The sequence below is a fragment of the Antennarius striatus genome, chromosome 10 (assembly GCF_040054535.1).
Source record: "Antennarius striatus isolate MH-2024 chromosome 10, ASM4005453v1, whole genome shotgun sequence".
NCBI classification, from domain to species: domain Eukaryota; kingdom Metazoa; phylum Chordata; class Actinopteri; order Lophiiformes; family Antennariidae; genus Antennarius; species Antennarius striatus.
The window spans coordinates 11093516-11115802 of record NC_090785.1 but is presented as its reverse complement, the minus strand read 5'-3'; the positions used below and the strand labels follow the sequence as shown (position 1 = coordinate 11115802).

The window sequence follows — 22287 nt, the reverse complement described above, 5'->3', positions numbered from 1 at the left end:
CTCCATATTCCGCTGCCTACACTTACTACGTTTCTTTAAATATTAACGATAAATAGATGAGGATAAATCAATTCAAAATAAATCGACACAACTGTGGTCCCACAATTTTGAGTGTACAACATTTACGTTCTATTCTATTATAGACACACTCACTTCTTCTTCTTCAAATTTCAAAGTTATTCAAAATATAGGTCGTCGTTCCTCTTTCCCAGCGGCATTTTCTTTATACAATACATCAATGTTTCGATGAATTTTGTTGACAATATGATTTACTTCTGTCTGCGAACTTCGTGTCCTGTTGTAGAATAGGTGTATTGTTTAATAACCCAATTCAAATAACTGAGAGCCAAAACGTTAATAATATATTTATTTTGTTGTAATTTCAGTAAAGAGAACGTAATACAATATTGAAACATTTCCTTTAAACCTCTGCTTTCATTACCAAATACGGGCTCTGAGCGCCGCTGTTGATTCATCACTGACTGACTGTCCAATCCAGCAGAGCAGCGATCCACCCCTTTAATACGTTCACTGTTCACTGCTGAACAGATGAAGGTCTGAGCCTGAAGGTGTAACGAGTAAAATTTATCGGAGATGATCATAGTTGAATATATTTTTACCTTTCATTCCATGGAAATACTCACACAGATTTTATACTGAGATCGATCACAGCGTGTGTGTTTGGATTCACGATGGATTTCATGTGGATAAACGCTGGCAGAGGCCGATGGCAAGCGCTGCTCGTCATTCTTTGTCTCTTCCATCTGAGCTCAGTGACTGGACAGGCTCGCTATTCCGTACCGGAGGAGCAGGCAGAGGGGTCTTTTGTCGGAAACATTGCCAGAGATTTGGGTTTGGATGTGTCGAGGCTCATATCAGGTAAAGCTCGTATCATTACAAAGGGAAGCCGTCAGTTCGTGGATTTGAACCGAGACAAAGGCACTCTTGTTATCAAGGAGCGAATCGACCGAGAGGAGCTGTGTGGAAAGACGACGCCCTGCAGCTTCAGCTTCGAGGTCATTTTAGAAAATCCAATCCAGCTTTATCGAGTAACAGTGGAGGTAACAGACATAAACGATAACAGCCCGTCGTTCCCTAAAGATGAAATCAGCTTGAATGTTGCTGAAAACGCTGCATCGGGGACTCGATTCTCCGTCGACACAGCACATGATCCCGACGTTGGTATAAATGATATTAAAAAATACACAATAAAACCATCAGATAATTTCAAAATAGAAGTACATAAACAGACAGATGGCCGATCGTTTATTGAAATGGTTTTACAAAACCCGCTAGACCGAGAGAAGGAAGACTCTCACACACTGGTGCTGATTGCGTCAGATGGAGGAGAGCCGCACAGATCAGGGACAGTCCGCATCCATGTCACTGTGTTAGATATTAACGATAATGCACCAGTATGTAGTCAGTCAGTATATAAAGCAGATGTTAAGGAGAATTCTCCCGATGGAACGAGCATTACAACTGTTAGTGCAAATGACGCAGATATTGAGGGAAATGGTGAGGTAACTTATTCAATTAGTGATATCGCCAGAGGAGCGATGCCGCTTTTTCAAATAAATTCTCGGACTGGAGAAATTAGAGTTTCAGGTAAAATAGATTTTGAAAAATCTAAAACATATCAGATTAACGTAAAGGCCAGTGACCACGGTGGATACACAGACACATGTAAAGTTATAATCCAGGTAGTTGACGAGAATGACAACGTCCCGACAATTCAGCTGATGTCATTTTCTAACTCCATCCCAGAGAATTCTCCTCCGGGTACAACTATAGCTGTTGTTAATGTGGATGACGAGGACTCTGACCGCAACGGTGTGGTCACGTGTTCCATTAACTCCGACGTCCCGTTTAAAATCGAGTCTTCATTAACAGGATACTATACTGTAGTAACAGATAACCTGTTAGACAGAGAAAGTATTTCTGAATATAATATCACCATGACCGTCTCTGATCAAGGCTCTCCGCCTCTGTCCAGCAGCAAGAACATTACAGTCAAAGTGTCTGACGTGAATGATTGTCCGCCCAAGTTTGACCAATCAGAATACAGAGTGACTGTTCCAGAGAACAACTCTCCTGGATTTTCTGTGTTTACTCTCAGTGCTACTGATGCAGACTGGGGACAGAACGCCCGCGTTTCTTACTTTGTTCAAGACACAGAAATTAACGGGGTTGCTGTTTCCTCCTTGGTGTCTGTGAACTCAGACAATGGCGTCATTCACGCTGTCAGGTCGTTTGATTATGAGCAGATCAAATGGTTTGAGTTTAACGTAACAGTTCGCGATGCTGGATCCCCTCCTCTGAGTTCAGTGGCCACTATTAAGATTCTGATCCAGGACCAGAACGACAACCCTCCTCAGGTTCTGTACCCAGTCCAGACTGGAGGCTCTCTGGTGGCTGAAATGGTGCCTCGTTCAGCAGATGTGGGCTATCTGGTGACCAAAGTGGTGGCTGTTGATGTGGACTCTGGACAGAATGCCTGGCTCTCCTATAAACTGCAGAAAGCCACAGACAGGGCGCTGTTTGAAGTGGGCTCACAGAATGGAGAAATCAGAAGCATCCGCCAAGTGTCTGATAAAGATGCTGTGAAACAAAGACTGACTGTTATAGTGGAGGACAACGGACAGCCCTCTCGTTCAGCTACAGTCATTGTTAACGTGGTGGTGGCGGACAGCTTCCCTGAAGTGCTGTCGGAGTTCACTGACTTTCCACACGACAAGGAGTACAATGACAACCTGACTTTTTACTTGGTGTTGGCTTTGGCTGTAGTTTCCTTCCTCTTCATCACGTCTTTGGTGGTGATTATCTCGGTGAAAATCTACAGGTGGAGACAGTCTCGCATCCTGTATCACTCCAGTCTCCCTGTCATTCCATATTATCCACCACGTTACTCAGACACTGTGGGGACAGGGACTCTCCCACACGTGTACAATTACGAGGTGTGCAGGACGACTGACTCCAGAAAGAGTGACTTGAAATACATGCAACCGATGAGTCAAAGTTTAGTGAGTGTGGATGGAGCTGGGACTGATGCACCACAGGTGGACAAACAGCTGAAAGGAACCTGTTCTCAAATGTCTACTTTGGTGAGTTAAATCCACTTTTTTTTTAACCCCGTGACTTGTTGGTGTTGTCTTTTGGTTTCATCGGGCTTTTTTCCTGTTTTTGACAATGAATGCATTAAGACTAATTTGTGTGTCACTGTCCCTGGTGCTGAATTGGTTCATGTTCACTGTTCCATGTTTCTAGGTTTTATCATAAATAATGGAGTTTTTCGTTCTTGAAATAATGAAACGATATAATTCAGCAATTAACAAAATATAAGAAGACTTTGTAACTTATTATGAATTGAAGGTTGAGGGATGATTTTTGTAGATCTAATCAGGATAGTTCCATCATTCTTGAAATGTTTTTCATAAACAACAGTTTCTGCATCAACTCTATATTTAGGCAGATTTTGAATGTCTCCACACTGACACTGTTTGTTGCTTTTAATATTGTTGTCTTATATTAAAAAAACAATAGCTCTTGAAATCAGTTCACCAGCAAAATTCCATTGATCAAATTTATCCTGTCCCGTGTTTTTAAAAGCAGATGATCCGATTTTCTTAGGCTCCGTTCAACTTTTGATTTTTTTATATTGATATTTAAGTCTATTAAAAACATTGAAAACTCACTTTTTCTGCAAAGTTCACAGTTATTAACTGTAGGCCATCGTTGCTTATTCACCACTGCATTATCTATTTGTTCAGATGAATTTATTGACCACCTGATTTATTTCTCTCAGTGAACTTCGATTCCATTGTAGAACTGGTGTTTTATATTATAACCCTATTCAGAGTAAATTAAACTCGACATATCAAAATTTATTTTTTGTGTTGTAGTTTATTTAAAGTGAACATAATACAACATCTAAAACTTACTCTGAAAAGTCTGCTTTCATTACCAAATACGGGCTCTGAGCGCCGCTGTTGATTCATCACTGACTGACTGTTCAATCCAGCAGAGCAGCGATCCACCCCTTTAATACGTTCACTGTTCACTGCTGAACAGATGAAGGTCTGAGCCTGAAGGTGTAACGAGTAAAATTTATCGGAGATAATCCTAGTTGAATATATTTTTACCTTTCATTCCATGGAAATACCCACACCGGTTTTGTACTAAGATCGATCACTGCGTGTGTGTTTGGATTCACGATGGATTTCATGTGGATAAACGCTGGCAGAGGCCGATGGCAAGCGCTGCTCGTCATTCTTTGTCTCTTCCATCTGAGCTCAGTGACTGGACAGGCTCGCTATTCCGTACCGGAGGAGCAGGCAGAGGGGTCTTTTGTCGGAAACATTGCCAGAGATTTGGGTTTAGATGTGTCGAGGCTCATATCAGGTAAAGCTCGTATCATTACAAAGGGAAGCCGTCAGTTCGTGGATTTGAACCGAGACAAAGGCACTCTTGTTATCAAGGAGCGAATCGACCGAGAGGAACTGTGTGGAAAGACGACGCCCTGCAGCTTCAGCTTCGAGGTCATTTTAGAAAATCCAATCCAGCTTTATCGAGTAACAGTGGAGGTAACAGACATAAACGATAACAGCCCGTCGTTCCCTAAAGATGAAATCAGCTTGAAAATTGTTGAAACCGTTGCTTCGGGAACTCGTTTCTCCGTCGACACAGCTCATGATCCCGACGTTGGTATAAATGATATTGAAAAATACACACTCAAACCATCAGATCATTTCAAATTAGAGGTGCAGAAACAGACAGATGGACGATCGTTTATTGAAATGGTTTTACAAAACCCGCTAGACCGAGAGAAGGAAGACTCTCACACACTGGTGCTGATTGCGTCAGATGGAGGAGAGCCGCACAGATCAGGGACAGTCCGCATTCATGTCACTGTGTTAGATGCAAATGATAATGCACCGGTGTGCAGTCAGTCAGTTTATAAAGCAGATGTTAAGGAGAATTCTCCCGATGGAACGAGCATTACAACTGTTAGTGCAAATGACGCAGATATTGAGGCAAATGGTGAGGTAACTTATTCAATTAGTGATATCGCCAGAGGAGCGATGCCGCTTTTTCAAATAAATTCTCGGACTGGAGAAATTAGAGTTTCAGGTAAAATAGATTTTGAAAAATCTAAAACGTATCAGCTTAACGTAAAGGCCAGTGACCACGGTGGATACACAGACACATGTAAAGTTATAATCCAGGTAGTTGACGAGAATGACAACGTCCCGACAATTCAGCTGATGTCATTTTCTAACTCCATCCCAGAGAATTCTCCTCCGGGTACAACTATAGCTGTTGTTAATGTGGATGACGAGGACTCTGACCGCAACGGTGTGGTCACGTGTTCCATTAACTCCGACGTCCCGTTTAAAATCGAGTCTTCATTAACAGGATACTATACTGTAGTAACAGATAACCTGTTAGACAGAGAAAGTATTTCTGAATATAATATCACCATGACCGTCTCTGATCAAGGCTCTCCGCCTCTGTCCAGCAGCAAGAACATTACAGTCAAAGTGTCTGACGTGAATGATTGCCCGCCCAAGTTTGACCAATCAGAATACAGAGTGACTGTTCCAGAGAACAACTCTCCTGGATTTTCTGTGTTTACTCTCAGTGCTACTGATGCAGACTGGGGACAGAACGCCCGCGTTTCTTACTTTGTTCAAGACTCAGAAATTAATGGGGTTGCTGTTTCTTCCTTGGTGTCTGTGAACTCAGACAATGGCGTCATTCACGCTGTCAGGTCGTTTGATTATGAGCAGATCAAGTGGTTCCAATTTAACGTAACAGTTCGCGATGCTGGATCCCCTCCTCTGAGTTCAGTGGCCGCTATTAAGGTACTGATCCAGGACCAGAACGACAACCCTCCTCAGGTTCTGTACCCAGTCCAGACTGGAGGCTCTCTGGTGGCTGAAATGGTGCCTCGTTCAGCAGATGTGGGCTATCTGGTGACCAAAGTGGTGGCTGTTGATGTGGACTCTGGACAGAATGCCTGGCTCTCCTATAAACTGCAGAAAGCCACAGACAGGGCGCTGTTTGAAGTGGGCTCACAGAATGGAGAAATCAGAAGCATCCGCCAAGTGTCTGATAAAGATGCTGTGAAGCAAAGACTGACTGTTATAGTGGAGGACAACGGACAGCCCTCTCGTTCAGCTACAGTCATTGTTAACGTGGTGGTGGCGGACAGCTTCCCTGAAGTGCTGTCGGAGTTCACTGACTTTCCACACGACAAGGAGTACAATGACAACCTGACTTTTTACTTGGTGTTGGCTTTGGCTGTAGTTTCCTTCCTCTTCATCACGTCTTTGGTGGTGATTATCTCGGTGAAAATCTACAGGTGGAGACAGTCTCGCATTCTGTATCACTCCAGTCTCCCTGTCATTCCATATTATCCACCACGTTACTCAGACACTGTGGGGACAGGGACTCTCCCACACGTGTACAATTACGAGGTGTGCAGGACGACTGACTCTAGAAAGAGTGACTTGAAATATATGCAACCGATGAGTCAAAGTTTAGTGAGTGTGGATGGAGCTGGGACAGAAGCACCACAGGTGGACAAAGAGCTGAAAGGACACTGTTCTCAAATGTCTACTTTGGTGAGTGATATCAACACTTTTACCTCATTTACTTGTAATTTTTTGTGTGTTTTATTGATTTCGTGGGGGTTTGTTTCATTTTCTTTTGAAATTGAATGCTGCAAAACTTTCATTTGCATGTCAGTGTCACTGTCCCTGGTGCTGACACGGTGAGCTTTCAGTGTTCCATATTTCTAATATATTTTCATACAATTGCAGTTTTATATCTCTGGAATAATAAGAATGACATAACAAATTAAATAATATGAGCAAACAGCAGCACATGGATCGAAGTGAGGGTTGAGCGATGATTTTTGCAGATGAAATCAGTAATGTCCGATCCTTCTTGCAGTGTTTTAGACTAGCAACTGGTCCTGTATCAACTCTAATACTTACACACAATGTAAGTGCTTTCAAACCGATGCTTTGTTTATTGTTGTTAAGACATGAGGACGATGAATCTTAACTCAATGTACTCCTAATTTTGTGTTATTACATCATTAGAAAATATGATATATGGGCGGTAGTCGCTCAGTCCAGTAAGTGTTGGGCTGGGGACTGGCGGGTCGACGGTTGAAGGCCCGTGTTTAGCAAAAATATTTAGGAGGTGAACTGGCAGTGGGAGTTGCCAGATCAACATCCTGAGCATTGCCCAGGCACCTCTGAGCAAGGCGCCGTCCCCATAGTAAGCTGTTCATTGGGTGCATGGCGTTTGACAATGAAGTAAAGTTCATTCATTCGTTTCATTCATATCCTTGAGGGGGAAATAGATGTTTTAAAAGTAGAGAACCCCCCCTTTACTTCTGTTTTCCAACCTTTCTTTTTTTTTCATGCGTGTTACGGGTCCCAGAGTATGGTACCTCATTAACAAAGTACAAATCTGTGAAACACAGATGAAATGCAGCAGCAATGAAGACACGGACCACTCAGTTTGTCATTCAGGTTACGTTTCTTATTCAAACAATTCACAATAAAACAATACATAACATTTAGCGTTTTAGCTACAACTTGTAAAGTATAAACATTTTAGCAACATATTTCACAATACATACAAAAACAAATGCATCAATAGTAACTTTGATTTTATGTAAAACATCAAACAGAGAAATCGTTTCCTGTAATATGAACCATGTGTGAGCCCGTAACTCACTCTGTAGCAACAGTAGCGGTCTGTCTGCAAGACCAAACTGAGGGTACAGCAATCCCAAAAACGCCCGTGATGCCACGCGTGTCTCTGTCTACTCGGCGGCATTCCCACGATTCACAAAGTTAAAAACAAACAAACACTCAAAACACTGTCACACGTCCTTTATGAGACTTTTCCGTGCGAAATTAACTCTAAATTAATCGAAATTGGTAACTTTTACCAACTACTGACCTGTGAAATACAGGAAAAACAGCAGCGATGAAGACACGGACCGCTCACTGTGTCGTTCAGGTTAGGTCTGAGGTGTGGAGGAGGGTCCCACCCTAGACAACCCGGGGCGCAACTGCTCCAGTCAGAAAGGTTCCATATTCCGCTGCATACACTTATTACGTTTCTTTAAATATGAACGATAAATAGATGAAGATAAATCAATTCAAAATAAATCGACACAACTGTGGTCCCACAATTTTGAGTGTACCACATTTACATTTTATTCTATTATAGACACACTCACTTCTTCTTCTTCAAATTTCAAAGTTATTCAGTACAGGTCGTTGTTCCTCTTTCTGAGCGGCATTTTCTTTATACAATACATCAATGTTTCGATGAATTTTGTTGACAATATGATTTACTTCTGTCTGTGAACTTGGTGTCCTGTTGTAGAATAGGTGTATTGTTCAATAACCCTATTCAAATAACTGAAAGCCAAAACGTTAATAATATATTTATTTTGTTGTAATTTCATTAAAAAGAACGTAATACAACATTTAAACATTTCCTTTAAACCTCTGCTTTCATTACCAAATACGGGCTCTGAGCGCCGCTGTTGATTCATCACTGACTGACTGTCCAATCCAGCAGAGCAGCGATCCACCCCTTTAATACGTTCACTGTTCACTGCTGAACAGATGAAGGTCTGAGCCTGAAGGTCCACAGGGTAAAATTATCGGAGATTTTCTCAGTTGAATATATTTTTTTACCTTTCACTTCATGGAAATACTCACACAGATTTTATACTGAGATCGATCACTTCGTGTGTGTTTGGATTCACGATGGATTTCATGTGGATAAACGCTGGCAGAGGCCGATGGCAAGCGCTGCTCGTCATTCTTTGTCTCTTCCATCTGAGCTCAGTGACTGGACAGGCTCGCTATTCCGTACCGGAGGAGCAGGCAGAGGGGTCTTTTGTCGGAAACATTGCCAGAGATTTGGGTTTGGATGTGTCGAGGCTCATATCAGGTAAAGCTCGTATCATTACAAAGGGAAGCCGTCAGTTCGTGGATTTGAACCGAGACAAAGGCACTCTTGTTATCAAGGAGCGAATCGACCGAGAGGAGCTGTGTGGAAAGACGACGCCCTGCAGCTTCAGCTTCGAGGTCATTTTAGAAAATCCAATCCAGCTTTATCGAGTAACAGTGGAGGTAACAGACATAAACGATAACAGCCCGTCGTTCCCTAGAGATGAAATCAGCTTGAAAATTGTTGAAAGCGTTGCTTCGGGGACTCGATTCTCTTTGATGAGCGGCAAAGACCCTGACGTTGGTATTAATGAAATTAAAAAATATGTACTTAAACCCACAGATTATTTTAAATTAGAAATACGGGGACAGACTAATGGACGATCGCTTATAGAAATGGTTTTACAAAACCCGCTAGACCGAGAGAAGGAAGACTCTCACACACTGGTGCTGATTGCGTCAGATGGAGGAGAGCCGCACAGATCAGGGACAGTCCGCATTCATGTCACTGTGTTAGATGCAAATGATAATGCACCGGTGTGCAGTCAGTCAGTTTATAAAGCAGATGTTAAGGAAAATTCTCCTGAAGGTACGATCATCACAACTGTTGGTGCAAATGATGCAGATGAAGGAGTAAATGGTGAAATTATATATTCTATTCCTCATTTCACTGATGATTCCAATCAGCTTTTTGCATTAAATTCTGACACTGGTAAAATTACAGTGTCAGGTAAATTAGATTTTGAAAAATTAAAAACTTATCAGTTAGATGTTCAGGCCAGTGACCACGGTGGATACACAGACACATGTAAAGTTATAATCCAGGTAGTTGACGAGAATGACAACGTCCCGACAATTCAGCTGATGTCATTTTCTAACTCCATCCCAGAGAATTCTCCTCCGGGTACAACTATAGCTGTTGTTAATGTGGATGACGAGGACTCTGACCGCAACGGTGTGGTCACGTGTTCCATTAACTCCGACGTCCCGTTTAAAATCGAGTCTTCATTAACAGGATACTATACTGTAGTAACAGATAACCTGTTAGACAGAGAAAGTATTTCTGAATATAATATCACCATGACCGTCTCTGATCAAGGCTCTCCGCCTCTGTCCAGCAGCAAGAACATTACAGTCAAAGTGTCTGACGTGAATGATTGTCCGCCCAAGTTTGACCAATCAGAATACAGAGTGACTGTTCCAGAGAACAACTCTCCTGGATTTTCTGTGTTTACTCTCAGTGCTACTGATGCAGACTGGGGACAGAACGCCCGCGTTTCTTACTTTGTTCAAGACTCAGAAATTAACGGGGTTGCTGTTTCTTCCCTGGTGTCTGTGAACTCAGACAATGGTGTCATTCACGCTGTCAGGTCGTTTGATTATGAGCAGATCAAGTGGTTCGAAATTAACGTAACAGTTCGCGATGCTGGATCCCCTCCTCTGAGTTCAGTGGCCACTGTTAAGATTCTGATTCAGGACCAGAACGACAACCCTCCTCAGGTTCTGTACCCAGTCCAGACTGGAGGCTCTCTGGTGGCTGAAATGGTGCCTCGTTCAGCAGATGTGGGCTATCTGGTGACCAAAGTGGTGGCTGTTGATGTGGACTCTGGACAGAATGCCTGGCTCTCCTATAAACTGCAGAAAGCCACAGACAGGGCGCTGTTTGAAGTGGGCTCACAGAATGGAGAAATCAGAAGCATCCGCCAAGTGTCTGATAAAGATGCTGTGAAACAAAGACTGACTGTTATAGTGGAGGACAACGGACAGCCCTCTCGTTCAGCTACAGTCATTGTTAACGTGGTGGTGGCGGACAGCTTCCCTGAAGTGCTGTCGGAGTTCACTGACTTTCCACACGACAAGGAGTACAATGACAACCTGACTTTTTACTTGGTGTTGGCTTTGGCTGTAGTTTCCTTCCTCTTCATCACGTCTTTGGTGGTGATTATCTCGGTGAAAATCTACAGGTGGAGACAGTCTCGCATCCTGTATCACTCCGGTCTCCCTGTCATTCCATATTATCCACCACGTTACTCAGACACTTTGGGGACAGGGACTCTCCCACACGTGTACAATTACGAGGTGTGCAGGACGACTGACTCCAGAAAGAGTGACTTGAAATACATGCAACCGATGAGTCAAAGTTTAGTGAGTGTGGATGGAGCTGGGACTGATGCACCACAGGTGGACAAACAGCTGAAAGGAAACTGTTCTCAAATGTCTACTTTGGTGAGTTAAATCCACTTTTTTTTTTTAACCCCGTGACTTGTTGGTGTTGTCTTTTGGTTTCATCGGGCTTTTTTCCTGTTTTTGACAATGAATGCATTAAGACTAATTTGTGTGTCACTGTCCCTGGTGCTGAATTGGTTCATGTTCACTGTTCCATGTTTCTAGGTTTTATCATAAATAATGGAGTTTTTCGTTCTTGAAATAATGAAACGATATAATTCAGCAATTAACAAAATATAAGAAGACTTTGTAACTTATTATGAATTGAAGGTTGAGGGATGATTTTTGTAGATCTAATCAGGATAGTTCCATCATTCTTGAAATGTTTCTCATTAACAACAGTTTCTGCATCAACTCTATATTTAGGCAGATTTTGAATGTCTCCACACTGACACTGTTTGTTGCTTTTAATATTGTTGTGTTACATTAAAAAAAAACAATAGCTCTTGAAATCAATTCACCAGCAAAATTCCATTGATCAAATTTATCCTGTCCCGTGTTTTTAAAAGCAGATGATCCGATTTTCTTAGGCTCCGTTCAACTTTTGAAATTTTATATATTGATATTTAAGTATATTAAGAACATTGAAAACTCACTTTTTCTGCATCATTCACAGTTATTAACTGTAGGCCATCGTTGCTTATTCGCCACTGCATTATCTATTTGTTCAGATGAATTTATTGACCACCTGATTTACTTCTCTCAGTGAACCTCTATTCCATTGTATAACTGGTGTATTATATTATAACCCTATTCAGAGTAAATTAAACTCGACAAATCAAAATTTATTTTTTGTGCTGTAGTTTATTTAAAGTGAACATAATACAACATCTAAAACTTTCTCTGAAAAGTCTGCTTTCATTACCAAATACGGGCTCTGAGCGCCGCTGTTGATTCATCACTGACTGACTGTCCAATCCAGCAGAGCAGCGATCCACCCCTTTAATACGTTCACTGTTCACTGCTGAACAGATGAAGGTCTGAGCCTGAAGGTGTAACGAGTAAAATTTATCGGAGATAATCCTAGTTGAATATATTTTTACCTTTCATTCCATGGAAATACTCACACAGATTTTATACTGAGATCGATCACTGCGTGTGTGTTTGGATCCACGATGGATTTCATGTGGATAAACGCTGGCAGAGGCCGATGGCAAGCGCTGCTCGTCATTCTTTGTCTCTTCCATCTGAGCTCGGTGACTGGACAGGCTCGCTATTCCGTACCGGAGGAGCAGGCAGAGGGGTCTTTTGTCGGAAACATTGCCAGAGATTTGGGTTTGGATGTGTCGAGGCTCATATCAGGTAAAGCTCGTATCATTACAAAGGGAAGCCGTCAGTTCGTGGATTTGAACCGAGACAAAGGCACTCTTGTTATCAAGGAGCGAATCGACCGAGAGGAGCTGTGTGGAAAGACGACGCCCTGCAGCTTCAGCTTCGAGGTCATTTTAGAAAATCCAATCCAGCTTTATCGAGTAACAGTGGAGGTAACAGACATAAACGATAACAGCCCGTCGTTCCCTAAAGATGAAATCAGCTTGAAAATTGCTGAAAGCGTTGCTTCGGGGACTCGTTTCTCCGTCAACACAGCTCATGATCCCGACGTGGGTATAAATGATATTAAAAAATACACACTCAAACCATCAGATCATTTCAAATTGGAGGTACAGAAACAGACAGATGGACGATCGTTTATAGAAATGGTTTTACAAAACCCGCTAGACCGAGAGAAGGAAGACTCTCACACACTGGTGCTGATTGCGTCAGATGGAGGAGAGCCGCACAGATCAGGGACAGTCCGCATTCATGTCACTGTGTTAGATGCAAATGATAATGCACCAGTATGTACTCAGTCAGTTTATAAAGCAGATGTTAAGGAGAATTCTCCCGATGGAACGATCATTACAACTGTTAGTGCAAATGACGCAGATATTGAGGTAAATGGTGAAGTTACTTATTCAATTGGTGATATCGCCAGAGGAGCGATGCCGCTTTTTGGAATAAATTCTGAGACTGGAGAAATTAGAGTTTCAGGTAAAATAGATTTTGAAAAATTAAAAACATATCATTTAGATGTTCAGGCCAGTGACCACGGTGGATACACAGACACATGTAAAGTTATAATTCAGGTAGTTGACGAGAATGACAACGTCCCGACAATTCAGCTGATGTCATTTTCTAACTCCATCCCAGAGAATTCTCCTCCGGGTACAACTATAGCTGTTGTTAATGTGGATGACGAGGACTCTGACCGCAACGGTGTGGTCACGTGTTCCATTAACTCCGACGTCCCGTTTAAAATCGAGTCTTCATTAACAGGATACTATACTGTAGTAACAGATAACCTGTTAGACAGAGAAAGTATTTCTGAATATAATATCACCATGACCGTCTCTGATCAAGGCTCTCCGCCTCTGTCCAGCAGCAAGAACATTACAGTCAAAGTGTCTGACGTGAATGATTGTCCGCCCAAGTTTGACCAATCAGAATACAGAGTGACTGTTCCAGAGAACAACTCTCCTGGATTTTCTGTGTTTACTCTCAGTGCTACTGATGCAGACTGGGGACAGAACGCCCGCGTTTCTTACTTTGTTCAAGACACAGAAATTAACGGAGTTGCTGTTTCTTCCTTGGTGTCTGTGAACTCGGACAATGGCGTCATTCACGCTGTCAGGTCGTTTGATTATGAGCAGATCAAATGGTTTGAGTTTAACGTAACAGTTCGCGATGCTGGATCCCCTCCTCTGAGTTCAGTGGCCACTATTAAGATTCTGATCCAGGACCAGAACGACAACCCTCCTCAGGTTCTGTACCCAGTCCAGACTGGAGGCTCTCTGGTGGCTGAAATGGTGCCTCGTTCAGCAGATGTGGGCTATCTGGTGACCAAAGTGGTGGCTGTTGATGTGGACTCTGGACAGAATGCCTGGCTCTCCTATAAACTGCAGAAAGCCACAGACAGGGCGCTGTTTGAAGTGGGCTCACAGAATGGAGAAATCAGAAGCATCCGCCAAGTGTCTGATAAAGATGCTGTGAAACAAAGACTGACTGTTATAGTGGAGGACAACGGACAGCCCTCTCGTTCAGCTACAGTCATTGTTAACGTGGTGGTGGCGGACAGCTTCCCTGAAGTGCTGTCGGAGTTCACTGACTTTCCACACGACAAGGAGTACAATGACAACCTGACTTTTTACTTGGTGTTGGCTTTGGCTGTAGTTTCCTTCCTCTTCATCACGTCTTTGGTGGTGATTATCTCGGTGAAAATCTACAGGTGGAGACAGTCTCGCATCCTGTATCACTCCAGTCTCCCTGTCATTCCATATTATCCACCACGTTACTCAGACACTGTGGGGACAGGGACTCTCCCACACGTGTACAATTACGAGGTGTGCAGGACGACTGACTCCAGAAAGAGTGACTTGAAATACATGCAACCGATGAGTCAAAGTTTAGTGAGTGTGGATGGAGCTGGGACTGATGCACCACAGGTGGACAAACAGCTGAAAGGAACCTGTTCTCAAATGTCTACTTTGGTGAGTTAAATCCACTTTTTTTTTAACCCCGTGACTTGTTGGTGTTGTCTTTTGGTTTCATCGGGCTTTTTTCCTGTTTTTGACAATGAATGCATTAAGACTAATTTGTGTGTCACTGTCCCTGGTGCTGAATTGGTTCATGTTCACTGTTCCATGTTTCTAGGTTTTATCATAAATAATGGAGTTTTTCGTTCTTGAAATAATGAAACGATATAATTCAGCAATTAACAAAATATAAGAAGACTTTGTAACTTATTATGAATTGAAGGTTGAGGGATGATTTTTGTAGATCTAATCAGGATAGTTCCATCATTCTTGAAATGTTTTTCATAAACAACAGTTTCTGCATCAACTCTATATTTAGGCAGATTTTGAATGTCTCCACACTGACACTGTTTGTTGCTTTTAATATTGTTGTCTTATATTAAAAAAACAATAGCTCTTGAAATCAGTTCACCAGCAAAATTCCATTGATCAAATTTATCCTGTCCCGTGTTTTTAAAAGCAGATGATCCGATTTTCTTAGGCTCCGTTCAACTTTTGATTTTTTTATATTGATATTTAAGTCTATTAAAAACATTGAAAACTCACTTTTTCTGCAAAGTTCACAGTTATTAACTGTAGGCCATCGTTGCTTATTCACCACTGCATTATCTATTTGTTCAGATGAATTTATTGACCACCTGATTTATTTCTCTCAGTGAACTTCGATTCCATTGTAGAACTGGTGTTTTATATTATAACCCTATTCAGAGTAAATTAAACTCGACATATCAAAATTTATTTTTTGTGTTGTAGTTTATTTAAAGTGAACATAATACAACATCTAAAACTTACTCTGAAAAGTCTGCTTTCATTACCAAATACGGGCTCTGAGCGCCGCTGTTGATTCATCACTGACTGACTGTTCAATCCAGCAGAGCAGCGATCCACCCCTTTAATACGTTCACTGTTCACTGCTGAACAGATGAAGGTCTGAGCCTGAAGGTGTAACGAGTAAAATTTATCGGAGATAATCCTAGTTGAATATATTTTTACCTTTCATTCCATGGAAATACCCACACCGGTTTTGTACTAAGATCGATCACTGCGTGTGTGTTTGGATTCACGATGGATTTCATGTGGATAAACGCTGGCAGAGGCCGATGGCAAGCGCTGCTCGTCATTCTTTGTCTCTTCCATCTGAGCTCAGTGACTGGACAGGCTCGCTATTCCGTACCGGAGGAGCAGGCAGAGGGGTCTTTTGTCGGAAACATTGCCAGAGATTTGGGTTTAGATGTGTCGAGGCTCATATCAGGTAAAGCTCGTATCATTACAAAGGGAAGCCGTCAGTTCGTGGATTTGAACCGAGACAAAGGCACTCTTGTTATCAAGGAGCGAATCGACCGAGAGGAACTGTGTGGAAAGACGACGCCCTGCAGCTTCAGCTTCGAGGTCATTTTAGAAAATCCAATCCAGCTTTATCGAGTAACAGTGGAGGTAACAGACATAAACGATAACAGCCCGTCGTTCCCTAAAGATGAAATCAGCTTGAAAATTGTTGAAACCGTTGCTTCGGGAACTCGTTTCTCCGTCGACACAGCTCATGATCCCGACGTTGGTATAAATGATATTGAAAAATACACACTCAAACCATCAGATCATTTCAAATTAGAGGTGCAGAAACAGACAGATGGACGATCGTTTATTGAAATGGTTTTACAAAACCCGCTAGACCGAGAGAAGGAAGACTCTCACACACTGGTGCTGATTGCGTCAGATGGAGGAGAGCCGCACAGATCAGGGACAGTCCGCATTCATGTCACTGTGTTAGATGCAAATGATAATGCACCGGTGTGCAGTCAGTCAGTTTATAAAGCAGATGTTAAGGAGAATTCTCCCGATGGAACGAGCATTACAACTGTTAGTGCAAATGACGCAGATATTGAGGCAAATGGTGAGGTAACTTATTCAATTAGTGATATCGCCAGAGGAGCGATGCCGCTTTTTCAAATAAATTCTCGGACTGGAGAAATTAGAGTTTCAGGTAAAATAGATTTTGAAAAATCTAAAACGTATCAGCTTAACGTAAAGGCCAGTGACCACGGTGGATACACAGACACATGTAAAGTTATAATCCAGGTAGTTGACGAGAATGACAACGTCCCGACAATTCAGCTGATGTCATTTTCTAACTCCATCCCAGAGAATTCTCCTCCGGGTACAACTATAGCTGTTGTTAATGTGGATGACGAGGACTCTGACCGCAACGGTGTGGTCACGTGTTCCATTAACTCCGACGTCCCGTTTAAAATCGAGTCTTCATTAACAGGATACTATACTGTAGTAACAGATAACCTGTTAGACAGAGAAAGTATTTCTGAATATAATATCACCATGACCGTCTCTGATCAAGGCTCTCCGCCTCTGTCCAGCAGCAAGAACATTACAGTCAAAGTGTCTGACGTGAATGATTGCCCGCCCAAGTTTGACCAATCAGAATACAGAGTGACTGTTCCAGAGAACAACTCTCCTGGATTTTCTGTGTTTACTCTCAGTGCTACTGATGCAGACTGGGGACAGAACGCCCGCGTTTCTTACTTTGTTCAAGACTCAGAAATTAATGGGGTTGCTGTTTCTTCCTTGGTGTCTGTGAACTCAGACAATGGCGTCATTCACGCTGTCAGGTCGTTTGATTATGAGCAGATCAAGTGGTTCCAATTTAACGTAACAGTTCGCGATGCTGGATCCCCTCCTCTGAGTTCAGTGGCCGCTATTAAGGTACTGATCCAGGACCAGAACGACAACCCTCCTCAGGTTCTGTACCCAGTCCAGACTGGAGGCTCTCTGGTGGCTGAAATGGTGCCTCGTTCAGCAGATGTGGGCTATCTGGTGACCAAAGTGGTGGCTGTTGATGTGGACTCTGGACAGAATGCCTGGCTCTCCTATAAACTGCAGAAAGCCACAGACAGGGCGCTGTTTGAAGTGGGCTCACAGAATGGAGAAATCAGAAGCATCCGCCAAGTGTCTGATAAAGATGCTGTGAAGCAAAGACTGACTGTTATAGTGGAGGACAACGGACAGCCCTCTCGTTCAGCTACAGTCATTGTTAACGTGGTGGTGGCGGACAGCTTCCCTGAAGTGCTGTCGGAGTTCACTGACTTTCCACACGACAAGGAGTACAATGACAACCTGACTTTTTACTTGGTGTTGGCTTTGGCTGTAGTTTCCTTCCTCTTCATCACGTCTTTGGTGGTGATTATCTCGGTGAAAATCTACAGGTGGAGACAGTCTCGCATTCTGTATCACTCCAGTCTCCCTGTCATTCCATATTATCCACCACGTTACTCAGACACTGTGGGGACAGGGACTCTCCCACACGTGTACAATTACGAGGTGTGCAGGACGACTGACTCTAGAAAGAGTGACTTGAAATATATGCAACCGATGAGTCAAAGTTTAGTGAGTGTGGATGGAGCTGGGACAGAAGCACCACAGGTGGACAAAGAGCTGAAAGGACACTGTTCTCAAATGTCTACTTTGGTGAGTGATATCAACACTTTTACCTCATTTACTTGTAATTTTTTGTGTGTTTTATTGATTTCGTGGGGGTTTGTTTCATTTTCTTTTGAAATTGAATGCTGCAAAACTTTCATTTGCATGTCAGTGTCACTGTCCCTGGTGCTGACACGGTGAGCTTTCAGTGTTCCATATTTCTAATATATTTTCATACAATTGCAGTTTTATATCTCTGGAATAATAAGAATGACATAACAAATTAAATAATATGAGCAAACAGCAGCACATGGATCGAAGTGAGGGTTGAGCGATGATTTTTGCAGATGAAATCAGTAATGTCCGATCCTTCTTGCAGTGTTTTAGACTAGCAACTGGTCCTGTATCAACTCTAATACTTACACACAATGTAAGTGCTTTCAAACCGATGCTTTGTTTATTGTTGTTAAGACATGAGGACGATGAATCTTAACTCAATGTACTCCTAATTTTGTGTTATTACATCATTAGAAAATATGATATATGGGCGGTAGTCGCTCAGTCCAGTAAGTGTTGGGCTGGGGACTGGCGGGTCGACGGTTGAAGGCCCGTGTTTAGCAAAAATATTTAGGAGGTGAACTGGCAGTGGGAGTTGCCAGATCAACATCCTGAGCATTGCCCAGGCACCTCTGAGCAAGGCGCCGTCCCCATAGTAAGCTGTTCATTGGGTGCATGGCGTTTGACAATGAAGTAAAGTTCATTCATTCGTTTCATTCATATCCTTGAGGGGGAAATAGATGTTTTAAAAGTAGAGAACCCCCCCTTTACTTCTGTTTTCCAACCTTTCTTTTTTTTTCATGCGTGTTACGGGTCCCAGAGTATGGTACCTCATTAACAAAGTACAAATCTGTGAAACACAGATGAAATGCAGCAGCAATGAAGACACGGACCACTCAGTTTGTCATTCAGGTTACGTTTCTTATTCAAACAATTCACAATAAAACAATACATAACATTTAGCGTTTTAGCTACAACTTGTAAAGTATAAACATTTTAGCAACATATTTCACAATACATACAAAAACAAATGCATCAATAGTAACTTTGATTTTATGTAAAACATCAAACAGAGAAATCGTTTCCTGTAATATGAACCATGTGTGAGCCCGTAACTCACTCTGTAGCAACAGTAGCGGTCTGTCTGCAAGACCAAACTGAGGGTACAGCAATCCCAAAAACGCCCGTGATGCCACGCGTGTCTCTGTCTACTCGGCGGCATTCCCACGATTCACAAAGTTAAAAACAAACAAACACTCAAAACACTGTCACACGTCCTTTATGAGACTTTTCCGTGCGAAATTAACTCTAAATTAATCGAAATTGGTAACTTTTACCAACTACTGACCTGTGAAATACAGGAAAAACAGCAGCGATGAAGACACGGACCGCTCACTGTGTCGTTCAGGTTAGGTCTGAGGTGTGGAGGAGGGTCCCACCCTAGACAACCCGGGGCGCAACTGCTCCAGTCAGAAAGGTTCCATATTCCGCTGCATACACTTATTACGTTTCTTTAAATATGAACGATAAATAGATGAAGATAAATCAATTCAAAATAAATCGACACAACTGTGGTCCCACAATTTTGAGTGTACCACATTTACATTTTATTCTATTATAGACACACTCACTTCTTCTTCTTCAAATTTCAAAGTTATTCAGTACAGGTCGTTGTTCCTCTTTCTGAGCGGCATTTTCTTTATACAATACATCAATGTTTCGATGAATTTTGTTGACAATATGATTTACTTCTGTCTGTGAACTTGGTGTCCTGTTGTAGAATAGGTGTATTGTTCAATAACCCTATTCAAATAACTGAAAGCCAAAACGTTAATAATATATTTATTTTGTTGTAATTTCATTAAAAAGAACGTAATACAACATTTAAACATTTCCTTTAAACCTCTGCTTTCATTACCAAATACGGGCTCTGAGCGCCGCTGTTGATTCATCACTGACTGACTGTCCAATCCAGCAGAGCAGCGATCCACCCCTTTAATACGTTCACTGTTCACTGCTGAACAGATGAAGGTCTGAGCCTGAAGGTCCACAGGGTAAAATTATCGGAGATTTTCTCAGTTGAATATATTTTTTTACCTTTCACTTCATGGAAATACTCACACAGATTTTATACTGAGATCGATCACTTCGTGTGTGTTTGGATTCACGATGGATTTCATGTGGATAAACGCTGGCAGAGGCCGATGGCAAGCGCTGCTCGTCATTCTTTGTCTCTTCCATCTGAGCTCAGTGACTGGACAGGCTCGCTATTCCGTACCGGAGGAGCAGGCAGAGGGGTCTTTTGTCGGAAACATTGCCAGAGATTTGGGTTTGGATGTGTCGAGGCTCATATCAGGTAAAGCTCGTATCATTACAAAGGGAAGCCGTCAGTTCGTGGATTTGAACCGAGACAAAGGCACTCTTGTTATCAAGGAGCGAATCGACCGAGAGGAGCTGTGTGGAAAGACGACGCCCTGCAGCTTCAGCTTCGAGGTCATTTTAGAAAATCCAATCCAGCTTTATCGAGTAACAGTGGAGGTAACAGACATAAACGATAACAGCCCGTCGTTCCCTAGAGATGAAATCAGCTTGAAAATTGTTGAAAGCGTTGCTTCGGGGACTCGATTCTCTTTGATGAGCGGCAAAGACCCTGACGTTGGTATTAATGAAATTAAAAAATATGTACTTAAACCCACAGATTATTTTAAATTAGAAATACGGGGACAGACTAATGGACGATCGCTTATAGAAATGGTTTTACAAAACCCGCTAGACCGAGAGAAGGAAGACTCTCACACACTGGTGCTGATTGCGTCAGATGGAGGAGAGCCGCACAGATCAGGGACAGTCCGCATTCATGTCACTGTGTTAGATGCAAATGATAATGCACCGGTGTGCAGTCAGTCAGTTTATAAAGCAGATGTTAAGGAAAATTCTCCTGAAGGTACGATCATCACAACTGTTGGTGCAAATGATGCAGATGAAGGAGTAAATGGTGAAATTATATATTCTATTCCTCATTTCACTGATGATTCCAATCAGCTTTTTGCATTAAATTCTGACACTGGTAAAATTACAGTGTCAGGTAAATTAGATTTTGAAAAATTAAAAACTTATCAGTTAGATGTTCAGGCCAGTGACCACGGTGGATACACAGACACATGTAAAGTTATAATCCAGGTAGTTGACGAGAATGACAACGTCCCGACAATTCAGCTGATGTCATTTTCTAACTCCATCCCAGAGAATTCTCCTCCGGGTACAACTATAGCTGTTGTTAATGTGGATGACGAGGACTCTGACCGCAACGGTGTGGTCACGTGTTCCATTAACTCCGACGTCCCGTTTAAAATCGAGTCTTCATTAACAGGATACTATACTGTAGTAACAGATAACCTGTTAGACAGAGAAAGTATTTCTGAATATAATATCACCATGACCGTCTCTGATCAAGGCTCTCCGCCTCTGTCCAGCAGCAAGAACATTACAGTCAAAGTGTCTGACGTGAATGATTGTCCGCCCAAGTTTGACCAATCAGAATACAGAGTGACTGTTCCAGAGAACAACTCTCCTGGATTTTCTGTGTTTACTCTCAGTGCTACTGATGCAGACTGGGGACAGAACGCCCGCGTTTCTTACTTTGTTCAAGACTCAGAAATTAACGGGGTTGCTGTTTCTTCCCTGGTGTCTGTGAACTCAGACAATGGTGTCATTCACGCTGTCAGGTCGTTTGATTATGAGCAGATCAAGTGGTTCGAAATTAACGTAACAGTTCGCGATGCTGGATCCCCTCCTCTGAGTTCAGTGGCCACTGTTAAGATTCTGATTCAGGACCAGAACGACAACCCTCCTCAGGTTCTGTACCCAGTCCAGACTGGAGGCTCTCTGGTGGCTGAAATGGTGCCTCGTTCAGCAGATGTGGGCTATCTGGTGACCAAAGTGGTGGCTGTTGATGTGGACTCTGGACAGAATGCCTGGCTCTCCTATAAACTGCAGAAAGCCACAGACAGGGC

At 42.4% G+C, this 22287-nt stretch overlaps 6 protein-coding genes across 7 annotated transcripts in view; all 6 read left to right on the top strand.

The window, feature by feature from the left end:
- Positions 1-22287, top strand: part of LOC137602779 (protocadherin gamma-A2-like) — a 208616-nt gene that overhangs the window by 45571 nt on the left and 140758 nt on the right. The window lies entirely within an intron of this gene.
- LOC137603145 (putative protocadherin beta-18) lies at positions 699-3113 on the top strand. The gene is made up of 2 exons (XM_068326384.1): positions 699-1055; positions 2343-3113. The coding sequence occupies exons 1-2, from the start codon at positions 702-704 to the stop codon at positions 3111-3113; spliced, it is 1125 nt and encodes a 374-aa protein (XP_068182485.1). The 5' UTR covers positions 699-701.
- On the top strand, positions 4215-7771 carry LOC137603144 (putative protocadherin beta-18). Its single transcript, XM_068326383.1, has 3 exons — positions 4215-4577; positions 5865-6626; positions 7763-7771. Exons 1-3 carry the CDS (start codon positions 4215-4217, stop codon positions 7769-7771), a joined length of 1134 nt encoding a protein of 377 aa, XP_068182484.1.
- On the top strand, positions 8805-11239 carry LOC137603143 (putative protocadherin beta-18). Its single transcript, XM_068326382.1, has 2 exons — positions 8805-9167; positions 10455-11239. The coding sequence occupies exons 1-2, from the start codon at positions 8805-8807 to the stop codon at positions 11223-11225; spliced, it is 1134 nt and encodes a 377-aa protein (XP_068182483.1). The 3' UTR covers positions 11226-11239.
- On the top strand, positions 12315-14752 carry LOC137603142 (putative protocadherin beta-18). The gene is made up of 2 exons (XM_068326381.1): positions 12315-12694; positions 13982-14752. Exons 1-2 carry the CDS (start codon positions 12332-12334, stop codon positions 14750-14752), a joined length of 1134 nt encoding a protein of 377 aa, XP_068182482.1. The 5' UTR covers positions 12315-12331.
- LOC137603141 (putative protocadherin beta-18) lies at positions 15854-21879 on the top strand. Its single transcript, XM_068326380.1, has 4 exons — positions 15854-16216; positions 17504-18265; positions 20537-20812; positions 21871-21879. Exons 1-4 carry the CDS (start codon positions 15854-15856, stop codon positions 21877-21879), a joined length of 1410 nt encoding a protein of 469 aa, XP_068182481.1.